Below are 13,615 nucleotides of genomic sequence, written 5' to 3'. Positions count from 1 at the left end.
CGCCAGGCCTGATGACCTGAGCTGGATTCCATAGGACCAGCATGGTAGATCAGAGAACTGACTCCTGAAAGTGATTTTCTGATTTCCACATTTATGCCATGCATGACTACCTTTGTTTGTGTGTATGTGTGCATGTGGAGGTCAGTGGACAGCTTGTGGCTGGGGGCTGGCCCACCTCTCTCGTCCACTACTCTTCATTGTAACGACACCTAACTACTTCACTGCTGGTTTCTACTTTTCTTCTTCTCCTTGGCTTTCTGAGGCAGGGGGTCACTAAGAAGCACAGGCTAGTCTTGAACTTGGCCTGATTCATATTGCCTAGGTTCTCAAGTGCCAGGTTAGGATTACAGTGTGTATGTGCCCTCACACCTATTAGTTATTTTTCGATGTTTAATTAATACATACCTTGAAATCTAGAAAAGACTCTTGTTCCTGCTTGCGCTGTGAGAGATAACCCTTCACACCATCCAGCTCATCTTCGTGGGTCTTTCTGACTAACTGCTTCTGAATCTGGATTGTGCCTGAAAGGAAAAACCATTATAGGGATAACATAACATAACTGCCGCTACTGGAAAATAAATACACAGCACACTCGGCCTACACCAGCTCCTTAACTAGGGCAGGACATTCTTTACCCCAACACATTCACGGTGTCACTCCTCAAACAACAGTGGATGCTAATGCATAGGGCAAGCAGGTTAACGATGCAGCTTCGTTCATTCAGCATGCACACAGGATCGCTTAAGTAGTTCACTACCCTTCCAAAGAAAAACACGGGCCACTCTAATAACCCACCCTTCCCCCAAAAAACCACTTCTCATCTTGCTATACCAACAGTACTCAGCTTTGAGATCGCTGAAGTAAAGTGTTTCAACCTCCTTAAACAGAAAAATAAGGCATTGGTGGAGTTCTTTTCCTACAGGTTGAGTCAAAAAAAAAATGAAAATGTTTCTTAATAATTTGCCTACAGGCTACAACTCACACACTGAAATATAACACAGGGAATGCCTAATTAAGAACACCCATTATTCTCAAAGTCAATTTTCTATTTTACTTATCTTTTAAAGACAGGGTCTTAAGTTATCTCGGGTAGAGTCCTACTCCCTATTTACCTGAAGATGATCTGGACCTCGATTCTCCTGCTTCTACTGTTTTTGTGTTTATGAGACAGGGTGTTTCTGTGTAACTGTTCTGGCTACCCTGGAAACCTTTTGTAGATCAGCTGGACTTGAACTTACAGAGCACCTGCTTTTGCCTCCTGAATGCTGGGATTAAAGGCATGTACCACCACCACCTGGCAAAGAGGCTTTTCGTTTGTTTAACTGTTTTTGAGACTGAGTCTCTGGCAGACCAGGCTGGACTCTATGAACTATGACCTGGAGAATGACCATGAACAACCTCTTCTGTACTAGAGTCCCTGCCTCTAGGGAGCTAGCACTGCACCAATTCCTAGTTTTTATGTTGAGCAAGGCTTGAACCCAGGAGTATGTGCATGCTAGGCAAACACTCTACCAACAGAGCTACATCCCTTCTACTCTTTAAATACTGAGATTACTTTTAAAAAATATATACATATACTATTTTGGAGGAGGGAACATGCATGCCATGACACAAATGTGGAGGTCAGGGAAACTGAGAGGAGCTGGATCTCCCCTTTCCCATGTAGACCTTGGCGATCAAACTCAGGCCAACAGGCTTGAAAGTAGCACCCTTCCCCACTGGGCTGTCTTATAGACCCTCAAAGCAAATGTATTAGGAAGTCTGCAATAGAGCAGGGCAGTGGAAGAGCCTCTAACTACCATCCGCAAAGCCCCCAGGTGGTCATCCAGTACTAGGACAATTCCTTCGTATTTGACCTTAAATTCAAAATGTTCTTTTGCCAAGACATGCTGTTTGCATGCTCCTGCTACATGTATCATACAGGAAAGAAAAAAAAAACCACCACTAAACCAAAAAGTGTATCTGACACTTGGGTATACCAGTGCATGCAGAAGTTTAAACATAGGATGTAACCATCCCTTTTAATTCCTTCTACAGGTCTTGAAACTCACTTTGAACATCACTTAACAATCTAGGAGTGGAAATTCAGCTGAGTTGCAGAAGGACTACCACATCATCTAGCTACTTCACTGTCTAGCAGGACTCTTCCACTAAGGAACCGTTTACTTCCAATGTGAAGCAGCTAGCACACTTCCTGAATTGTTGATAGACTACCAAACTGAAACTCTAAGCTGGAAACCACGAGTGCCCTCCCCATTCTCACCTCTTCCTTGATCCTTCACCCTAATCCTCAAGGCCTGACTTCAGCACTAGTATACAGATTACAAAACCCACAGCAGTTCCAGCTGGCCGCTAGCTTCTTTTATTTTTATCTTTTCCTTTTCAGTTTTTTTTTTAAATGGTTGTTTTCAGTTGCTCCATAAATCAAACTTTCTCACTCAGCATCCTAAACTGTATTCAGACACTAGAAGAGGGCATCAGATGAGCCACTATGTGGTTGCTAGGAACTAACTCAGGACCTCTGGAAGAGCAGTCAGTGCTCTTAACCACTGAGCCATCTCTCCAGCCCCCTTAAAGACATCTTTTATCATTAATCTAGGTAAATTTTGTTTCCAAAAGGGTTTATAGAGTTGCCATTCCTGGAATGGTCTGCTTTCCCTCCTGCCTGTCGTAAGCTTACGAAAAACCCATTCAAGGATGACTGAGTAAGTTGATATAGCCATGGATTTCAATGCCTCTTTGTGCTGTGTAACTTCTCATCTAGTTACAGTTACGTCCTCAGAATGGCTGGACAACCTGTCACCACCTTCTACCTAAGTGTGGAGAGATGAGCAAGGACGGAGAAGCACTTCAAACATGAATTTGGTGTTAGCTTTCTTATAGATTATTTATCTTCTCTGCTAATTTTTATCTTTTTCCAAAAGTTCAGATGCACTTTTAGAATCTGAATCATGTCAATGTCACTATCTTTTGCTTTCTCTTCTACTACAGACAGGAAACCCCACAGTTATACAAAGCCAAGGCTGGCTGTGTTCTAGTAGACTGTTTATAAGACATGGCTGCTTATAGATACAGATCTCAGAGAAGATATGTCAGCATGGAGCTCACTGCCCGTGAAAATACTGAGAGGTCACTGAGTCAGGGCTTAGATATGGAACTCACTTCATATACTGCATCATCCAGTGTTCCCACACTGTGATAAGGCTAAGACTAAAAGTTACAGAAAGGAAGGTAGTGTGTTAATTTTGTTAATTTAGTTTTAGAAGAACTGTTCTAAACTGTATTTTCTTAAAAAAAATTCCAAAGTCATGCAAATTGTGAGATTTTAGTGCAGTCTGTATTAATATTCACGTTAATAACCAACTCTTGGCTTTTAGTAAGAAAAAAAGATTTTAGACCTTTTCCCTTGTTTCCTTCATTTTTACCTGTAGGGGGGCAAAAATACACTCAAAACCATTGATAAAATTTGTGCCTGAGAGCACATCACACTAGTGTGGCTCGAGTAAGTACTTGGCAGGACACACATGGGCAGGCCTCCCCACGAGCCCAAATACCACCCCAAGCTGAACACAGGAAACATAGGTCAGCAACTTTGACTTTAGCAAGTATGGGCTGCCCGATCATCTCATTCCAATATCACGCTCTATCAAATACCTTTCCCACATTCGTGAAAGAATGTACTGTTGAAAAGAACTATTAAAACAGAAGACTGAAGTATAGGTTATGTAGACCAAGAAAAGGAATAAATCTAAAAGTAGTTTATATAAGTAAGCTAAGAGTGTTCAGGTTGCTAGGCATGATGGCAAAGATAAACTTTAGTCCAGCACTTGGGTGGCAGAGGCAGATGGAGCTCTGTGAGTCTGAGACCAACCTGGTCTACAGAGTGAGCTGCTACACACTGAGTTCCTAGACAGCCAGGGCTTTTTCAGACAACAACAAAAGAGTTGTGAACTTGACAAGGTTTAAGACACTGACTTCTCAAGCATACAATACCTCTCTGGCCAGGCAGCACAGGTCTATAACCTCAGCACTCAGGTAACTGAGTCAGAGCTCAGCCTGGGTTACACAGTAAGACCCTGTTTTAAAAACCATAGATAGATAGATAGATAGATAGATAGATAGATAGATGGATGGATGGATGGATGGATGGATGGATGGATGGATGGATGGATGGATGGATGACCCTGTTTTAAAAAACCATAGATAGATAGATAGATAGATAGATAGATAGATAGATAGATAGATAGATAGGCAGGCAAGCAGACAGACAGACAGACAGACAGGTGTAAAGTCCTACTTCAAAAACCAGTCTGACCCCAAACTCAAGACCCTCTGCCTGCCCTGGGTAAAGCCATTTAACACCACGCCCAGCACCTCCGATCTTTTTTTTATTCGTGTTTTGCCTGCATGTGTGTCTGTGCACTATGTGCATGCAGTGCCCTAAAAGGTCAGAAGAGGGCAGCTGGAATGGCAATGGTTATGAAACAGCCAGCATATGGGTTTGGTGTAGGAGACTGAAACTGGGGCCTCTGGAAGAATAGCCTAGCCACTGCTTTTAACCACTGAGCCACCTCCCCACCCCCAACTTCAGATTTTTAATTTCCAGTCTTCTTACTTAAAAAAAAAAAAACATTACACAAATATGTATGTTACTAGTCCTTATTTATACTTGAGATTTTGATGATGTATGAAGATTACAGGTTGGAGACCAGCCTGATCTTGTTTTGTTTTGGAACAGGGTCTCACTATGTTGCCCAGGCTAATCTCAAATTCTGAAGACTCAGCAACCTTCACTTGTGCCTCCTGAGTAAAGTAGCTGACTGCAGGTACAGGCCACAGAACCCAACACTGACCTTTTGTGCCATCTTGTCTTGCTGCTATATGCAAGTGGCTTCGGCACAAGGTGTTTCCACTCAGTCACTCACCATAGAAATGTCCAAATCCCATGCTGACAGCAATCACCAAGGCCAGGATAACACACTTGTTGAGACCACGACTAAAGTGGCGTTTACTTGGCTCCTTGGAGGGCTCATCTTCCGGCTCAGCGAGTGGAGGCTCCTCAGACTCTGAGATAGAAACGGTCTTCTTCCTGTTGCGGCGCCGTCTAGGAGCAGGGCTGGGCTCGTGGCTGGTGTCATCGCTACTGGATTCCTCATCACTAGGCTGAGATGAAAAGACTAGTTTAAAAAGAAAAATGTTGATATTTAAGTACACAGTCTCAGAAAAGCCTTGCCAGTAAATCTGCCAATCATCACTGCCAGCCTTTCATGCCCTTTAACACAAGAAAGCCAAAAGAGAAGCATAAACAGGAACAGGCTGTTCATTTACCAACACCAGATCAAACCCAGGCAGAAACAAACATGTCAGTTAAGGAGAAAAAAAGCCCTGTCTTTTCATTCAACTTCAATGTTACTTGAGGGGCAGGAGGTGTGAAGTACTTCTGGTCTCTTACAACAGGTCCCTACCCCACTGTGCGGGTCCAGAGCACCACGGTCCACACAGTTCCCGGAAGTCAGGTGAGCCCCTCCCTTCTGCTGCCTCTCTTACTGGAAGGTTGTGGATCACCCTCTAGTAAATATGTCTGCCTGAGGAAGTGACACAACAGCTCTTCCCCCATGCTAAGACGCAGTCTGTGCTGCTCCTTCACGGGAAGAAATGACACAAAACCACCTCCAGTCCAGGAACAATCCTCGGAGATACCACTGGCAGCTTTTTGCACACGTCACTCCTTAATTCCATCCCATACTTCAGTGAATTATAGACAAGAACACTTAGTAATAATAATCTCTATAGGTCAGTTAGAGGTAAAGAGAAGATGTGAACTTGAATTTAACAGAGCTCCAAAACAGCACACACTCATGCAACTAACAATGCCAGTCTTTTAGAAAACAGGCTGTCCATGCCACAGAAAAGCTGGTGTCTACATCAGGCAATGCTTTCTAAAGATCGAGCGTGGAGAATGTAGTTCATGTTCCCATAACAAAAGAGACACCATCACTACTGAACGAACACATATCCTAATGCTTCGTGACATGGGAGCCACTGAGGGGTCACTGTGTCCTAACCTCATGCCCCTCATGCCTAGCATGTGACTGGTTATTCTTCATCACTAGTTTTCCCACCATGCCACTGCCTCAGCTGTGACGTACATTTCTTAGGTAGAGAGAAAAAGAGGAAGACTTCAACCAAGCATTACACGATATAAAGGTATCCAGATCACGGCTGGGCACTGAAGTAATGCTTTCTGACAGAAGCACACCATGTCAATGTAAAAGCAAACTGTTCTCCAAATCTCTTAAAAATGTCTCCAAACCTACAATGCATATTGCCTTCATATACATGAACAAACCACCCCGTAGATATTAACTACCTAATGCTTCTCTCTTTAACTCATACATGTAATGGTGGAAGTATTTGGATTTCTAAGTTTCCTGTACAGCATAATAGCCCACAATCTAAGCAGCACGCAATGCAGAGGCATGCAGTAAGCTTAGCCAGCCTGTGTGTGAGATCTCTTAGACCAAGACTCTCCAAAGCACTCAGCAGTTCAATAGGAATGTGACTAGCCCAGCTCCAGAAGCCGAGAAGCCGCTCAGCTCAGCGTCGGTCACGCCACCTTGGAGAGCAAGCTGGCTAGGAACACGTAGTCTCAGCTGATCATCCCATCCCCTTAAGCATCCAGGAATCTTCCACAGCTTCTCCCACCACCTTTCTTTTGTGAATAAATAGGGGGGAAAAAGATATATAAAGCTTTATTATAAATAATAAAGGAAAAAAACTTAAAAATACAACTTTGACCAGTTAACACTATTATCTATGAGATTAAAACCCCATGATTGTCTAATTAGAAACATACACAAGAACTTCACTACAGCAGTCACCTGCGCCTTCTGGGTAAGAGGGTTGGTTGGCCAATGGAAGGCAGTAGTTTTCTTAAACAAACAAAAGCTGCATACCTATTAGAATCACACAAAAACATGAAGCTGAAAAGCTGTAAGGAAAAAGAGAATGGAAGAGCAGACCGGAGTAACTAAGGAGACACAGCGTCCAATGATGCCTGACTCTGTAGCCTAAAATTTATCATTATTTCTAAACACTGTCTTTATACAAGCAATTTTGATGGGATGGATTGCAATAGGTTAAAAAAGAATGCTTAAATTGGGTGTGGCCATACACACCTGATACCAGCACTCAAGAAACAGAGACAAGTCAATCTCTATAAATTTGAGGCCAACCTGGTCTATAGCAAATTCCAGGCCAGCCAAAGATGCATCATGGGACCCTGTGTCAAACTAAAACACACACACACATAGACACACACACACCCTTAATATTTCTGTTAACTAGTTCTGAAACATTCTTGGCCTTTCAAAGAGGAGATCAAGCCAGAATCCTGGGCTTTTGGGTGCAGTTCCCATCAACAATGTGTACCGTCCTCTCACTGCGCCCTTCGGCTACCCTGCCTGAGTCCATGTTTCTTAAGCCAGAGGCAGACAATTATAACTGAATAATAAATATATCAAAAGGAAGAAAACTGGACATGATAGAATTAGAAAATCTGAAAGGAACCCGACTGCACCGAGTGTGGGAAGGCCTTGACCTCTGGGTACTTGTTAAGTTCCAAGGTCAACTGTACCAACTTTTTGTAAATAGTCACACACCTGTCTGTATCCCAGGCTCAACAAAAGACGGATTACAAATATTCAGAAGACACTCCTTCTGCTCTTAATACATACACACTTATTACCATTCCCCAACAACTTACACAGCACTCACGTGTCAGACGTGTTACATGGGGACAGACAGAGGATGTGGGTGTTTTGTGACATAATCCCAGCTGAAGCATGCAGACTGTCACAAATCCAAGGCTAGTCAAGGCTACACAGTGAGCTCAAGGACAATGTGGACTCAAGAGATACTATCCCAAAACAAACCAACAAACAAGCCAAAAAGCACAATGTGGTATTTTACTACCTTAAGTTGGAATGAAAAATGTCACTGTGTGATTCTGACTGCCAAATGTATACAAATTATTAAAAGATGGAAAAATATAAGGAACTAACCCAAACTATATATTCTTATCTTTTCATCAGATTAGGAAATTAAAACAGCAGTTCTAAATAGAGTCACAGGCCTCCACACTCCATCTTTAAATTATCACTGTGGGTTAATTAATAACTGAGTTAGCCACAGGCTTCTCTTTTAACATTTTCCAGGGACTTTATGTCGAAATATTTTGTCTCTTTGAAAGATACTAATATTCAGAAATCAGAGGTTAAGGATTGTAGAAGAGGCTGGGTGGTGGCAGCACGGGTCTTTAATCTCAGCATTCAAGATGCAAACGTAGGCAGATCTCTGAATTCAAGACCAGCTTGCTCTACAGAGAGCAAGTTCCAATGCAGCCAGGGCTACACAGAGAAACTCTGTCTGAAAAAGCTTGTGAAAGCTGGGAATGACGGCACCTGCCTGTGGGACTGCTGCCAAGTCTGAGGCAAATCCTGAGCTACACAGTGAGCATAAAAACAGCCAGAGTTACAGAGCTAGACCCTGCTATACCACAATCAATTAATCAGATATTAAAAGACAAATGTACCTACCTTTTGAGAACTTGAGACTTCAATAAACTGAATGTAGCATACTGCTTACTTAGTTAGCATGTGCAGTATCTGGGGTTCAGTCCCCAGCATACCCCTATACACATGCATGCACGCACACGTACACACACAGTAATGTGTGCACACACACGTACACACACACACAGTAAGGTGTCAAAGAAAGAACACTGAGCTCAGCCATAAAGGCCAGGAAAACACTGTAACAAATTTTATCCAAATTTTCTTGAGTTTCAGAAAAATTATTTAAGACATTGAAAGCTGGAGCTAGAGAACAAGCCATTAAGTAAAGTAAGACGTCAGAGGTTCGCTGCTGCCACAGCTCCATACCGGGTTCTGGCTGGCAGAAGGCGTACTGGCTGCTGGAGGAAGAGCCCATGTTAAGGTCATCTGAGCTGGGCGCTTCTTGAATTGTAACTTCCTGGTTCCCCATTTCTTCCAGCTTAGGTGGTTCAAGTGTAACAATATCCGAATCGTCACTAGTAGTTCCGAAATAGACATTGTCTTCAGGGGAAGGTGCTTCCTCCACCTACAGAACCAAATTTTACAGGCAGTAAGCTCAGTAAGTTTGAGTCTTATATTTTCTTCACAGTTCAAAATATATGACACCTAGTGTCATTCTTTTTGTGTTCTCTCCACTTCCCTTTTCTTTTCAATACTGGGGATGGAGCCCGGGTCCTTGTGCACGCAGTGCTTCCGGTCTACCACTGGACACCTCCCTAGCCCCTAGAGATGCAATTTCTATCCAACAGTAAAGGAGTATGCAGTCACAGGCTCACTTTCTTTACGCTGGAGACCTCAAAGCCATCCATGATGCTAAGAATTAGATGAGACGACTGTCTGTCTCCTCCCATTATGCTTCAGAAAGAAACTGCTCAGCCCTGCTATGACCACAGGACACCAAGAATTCACTTACTTCAGCAGTCCTGTGTTTGCTGGCACAAAATACTACTTCTAGGGAGTATGTGACAGACTGACAACAAATAGGCTATGTTCTACAGTCTGAACATGTCCCCTAAAATTCATTAAAACTTGGGCTAGCACATGCCTTCAATCTCAGCACTCAGGTGGACCTCTGTGAGCTGGAGACCAGCCTGGTCTACATATGAGTTCCCAGGACTGCCAGGGCTATGTAGAAAGACCCTGCAAACAAAACAAAAACAAAACCCCAACAACCACCATGGAAACTCAATGAGCTCTGAAGAGATGAGGGGGCTGCTGTTTGAAGAGGCACTCAGCACAGTGCCATTCAGTCATTGCCTTCCTCTGTTATCCAAGGATATTGCATTTTTTTTCCCTACAGAGAATGTGGCCAAAGGTACAATCATCACACACCAAACCAGCTATTAGCACCTTCTTCTTGAACTTCCTAGCCTCCAAAAATAAACTATTTTTAATAATACACTTGGCAACAAGACCTTTCCACCTGCTGAACCACCTCATCAAACCCTGAGCTTTATTTAATTCTGTGTCTGCTTAAGTTATACACATGTCTATCTGTGCAGAGCCAGAGGAGGGCACCAGATCCATGGAGCTGAAGTTACAAGTGTTTGCAGGACACCCAGATTCTTCCACGTGTGCTGAGATCTGAACTCAGGCTCTCAGGATTGAGTAGCAGATATTCACTGCCACTGGGCCGTGTCTCCAGGCCCTTCCAGAAAAGAATTACTCTTTATGTCACCCTTTCTTAGCAGGAAGGGACTACAATACCATGGAAAGATTATGCAGCCAAGTAGCTGTATTCAAAAGACAACCACAACAGCCAATATTTAATTTGTTATCAAATGTACCCTTCTTAGAATTGGAAACAAAACACCCATGGAAGGAGTTACAGAGACAAAGTTTGGAGCTGAGACAAAAGGATGGACCATCTAGAGACTGCCATATCCAGGGATCCATCCCATAATCAGCCTCCAATCGCTGACACCATTGCATACACTAGCAAGATTTTGCTGAAAGGACCCTGACATAGCTGTCTCTTGTGAGACTATGCCGGGACCTAGCAAACACATAAGTGGATGCTCACAGTCAGCTATTGGATGGATCACAGGGCCCCCAATGGAGGAGCTAGAGAAAGTACCCAAGGAGCTAAAGGGATCTGCAACCCTATAGGTGGAACAACATTATGAACTAACCAGTACCCCGGAGCTCTTGTCTCTAGCTGCATATGTATCAAAAGATGGCCTAGTCGACCATTACTGGAATGAGAGGCCCATTGGTCATGCAAACTTTATATGCCCCAGTACAGGGGAACACCAGGGCCAAAAAGTGGGAGTGGATGGGTAGGGAAGTAGGGGGGGGGTATGGGAGACTTTTGGGATAGCATTGGAAATGTAAATGAGGAAAATACTTAATAAAAATATTAAAAAATAAAAAAAAAGAATAGTTTAAACTATCCTTAAAGTGGTTAACCAGATTAAACCAACAGATAAGCTAGCTAACTCAGAAGAGCTTCTCATCTTCTAGTCACAGTTGGCTGTGAGGGTAACCTGAGGCAGGCGCTTGCTTAGAGTCCTGTTCTGAAACCCAAAAAAGTTCACTTTAACCTTAAAACTGACAGATTTTTTTCCACTAGATTTTCCTATAATTTTGGTAGGAGTAGAATGCTTAGCTATAAACAGGAAGACAGTGCTTCTCCAACATCCACAGAACAGAATAAAGTTTACCTCAGCTGCTGACTTGGTTTCTCTCATTGATGACAACATGGTTTCTCCCACTGACGATGTGTTGTTTGCGCTGCTTTCTGGTATAAAACCAAAAACGTATGGTTATTTCTTTTGTTGTAAACACTAACTGTGCAGCCTACATATCATTAGTCCCTCTGCTCTTGCTAACAAATTTAATTACTTGTAAGTGTGAAGGGACAATTTCACACAGGGAATGTGACTCATTACAGGCTCTCAGTTGTCAGCACCCTTCTAACTATTCTCAGACACTTGCTGGCAGGTTTTCGACTTAAAACAAGTCTACTGAACATCTGGGGTAAGACCATTCCAATGGCAATCAAGGATGACACCCCCATCTCCAGAAAAAAAAAAAAAAAAACAGGAACTTAACTTACCTTCACCTCCATGCCCTACATAAAGAACGGGCAGCTCCTCTTGTTCTACTAAGGAACATTCTAGAGTCAGTCCACAGTTGTCACTGGCTGTGGCAGAATTCACGATCTCTATATCAGAACCCTAGGGGAAAGTGGTAATTATTAATTTAGCTATTGCCTCCCTAAGACTGGATTTCACTGATGATATGTAGAAAGTTCCTGATGCTACCACACTCTATAAACAGTATCTGTCGTGACTGGCTTTGTTCAACTCAGTCTATACAGGCCTGCAGGTGGAAGATTGCAAAATGGAGCCATAGCCTTCAAGTCAATGTCTGGTGAACACAGGATGACTGTGCTATTCAATGAGACTAAAGGCCAACCCCTGAGTCCTGAGTGTCTGCACTATGAGGCTGGAGAGAGCTCAGGAGTTAAAAGCAGCCCAAACTATGTAGTAGGCTCCATCCCAGCCACAACTATACCCTGGCTCCATAAACAGTAACAAAAAATGAAGGCTGATGGAGCTGGAGAGATGGCTCAGCAGTTTAGGACACTGGTTGCTCTTTCAGAAACCCAGGTTCAGTTACTAGCACCCATATGGTGGCTCACAACCATCTGTACCTCCAGTCCCAGAGAATCTGATACCATCCTCAACAACAAAGAAGACAACCAGGCACATGCCTTTATCCCAGTGCTCAGAAAGTGAAGCAGAAGGATCAAGGGTTGGAGGTTCAGCCTGGGCTGTGTGGAAATTTAGATAGGGGCTCTCCTAGTTACACAGTAAGACACTGATCTTCCCTCCACACACACCCCCAAAATAGAAATGAAAAAAAAAAAAAGTACCACAAAGAAGGTCTTTAAAAATTACGTAAGAATGTAGTTGTACCAGGCAGCACCTGACAAAGAACTTTGAGGCACCCCTCAAAGTTAAGGAAGTCAGGTAGAATAATGTAGAAGAGTGTAGCTATGGTTTTCAGCAGTTCCCAAAATCCTGGATGCTTCTCTGGAGAAGTTCACACTTCCTCTTGATTATGAACAACTGCTGTCCTCACACATATAAATCTAAAACACATATTTTTTCTTATTAAGTTCTGTACTCCATTAAAAGAGGGTGATCGGGGCTAGATATGGTTCATGTCTCTAATCCCCATACCTGGGAGGCTGAGGCAGGAGGGCTGCCTTGAGTTTTAGGCCAGCCTACATGACAGAAGGAGGCTTTCTCAAAAACAAAACAAAAGCCAGCCATACTAGCGTACACCTATAACCCCAGCTCTCGGGAGCACTGCTGTGGATGTGGGGCCAGTTCTGGGCAGCCATGGCTACTCAGTGAGACTTGAATGTCTCAGCACAACCAAAAAACCCCACGCCCTGGGTGTACTGGTGCAGGCCTGTCAGCCCAGCCTGAGGAGGCAGAGACAGGAGGATTCCAAGCTCAGGAAGATCAGTATGAGATGCACACTGACTCCAAGACCGCCTAGAGCAACTTATTAAGACCCTATATCAAAATTTTGTCTGTTTAAAAAAAAAAAAAAGATAAACCCTAGGGCTGTATGTAGCTCAATGGCATTTAGCAGGCAAATTTAATATGGGTGAGAAAACAGCCAACTACAGACAAAGGAAGCCACACTTTCCTAGAAAACCCTGACCTTCATAAAGCAGTTTCTGTCACTGCTAACAACATATTGAAGAACATACCTCATGATTGATGACAGTCCAGCCACAAGATGAGTCGCTGTCGCTGGAACTTTCAGACATTTTTCAGGTCTATAATACAATGAAACATGTAACACGTTTTTTTGTTTTGTTTTGTTTTTTAAAAGATTTATTTATTTATTATATGTAAGTACACTGTAGCTGTCTTCAGACACTCCAGAAGAGGGAGTCAGATCTTGTTACAGATGGTTGTGAGCCACCATGTGGTTGCTGGGATTTGAACTCCGGACCTTCGGAAGAGCAGTCGGGT

General features: G+C 43.1%; 1 protein-coding gene across 11 annotated transcripts in view; it reads right to left on the bottom strand.

Moving 5' to 3' along the window:
- Ccpg1 (cell cycle progression 1) overlaps positions 1–13,615 on the bottom strand; it is a 30,939-nt gene that overhangs the window by 5,523 nt on the left and 11,801 nt on the right. For 6 of the 11 annotated variants that reach the window (XR_870768.3, XR_379460.4, XM_006511469.4 and 3 more), the window contains exons 2-8: positions 13,348–13,416; positions 11,674–11,794; positions 11,279–11,355; positions 8,943–9,141; positions 6,617–6,712; positions 4,926–5,177; positions 406–521 (exon numbers count right to left, since the gene is read on the bottom strand). Coding sequence is in view for 9 of the 11 variants with exons in the window: in XM_006511469.4 (XP_006511532.1) it covers positions 406–521; positions 4,926–5,177; positions 6,617–6,712; positions 8,943–9,141; positions 11,279–11,355; positions 11,674–11,794; positions 13,348–13,407 (921 nt within the window). In the remaining 2 variants the exon portion in view is untranslated. The remainder of the gene's footprint in view (positions 1–405; positions 522–4,925; positions 5,178–6,616; positions 6,713–8,942; positions 9,142–11,278; positions 11,356–11,673; positions 11,795–13,347; positions 13,417–13,615) is intronic. The other 5 variants (NM_001286545.1, NM_001286544.1, NM_028181.5 and 2 more) reach the window with 2 other exon arrangements.

Source organism: Mus musculus, chromosome 9 (assembly GCF_000001635.26).
Source record: "Mus musculus strain C57BL/6J chromosome 9, GRCm38.p6 C57BL/6J".
NCBI classification, from domain to species: Eukaryota; Metazoa; Chordata; class Mammalia; order Rodentia; family Muridae; genus Mus; species Mus musculus.
This window is presented reverse-complemented; position numbering and strand designations above follow the sequence as displayed.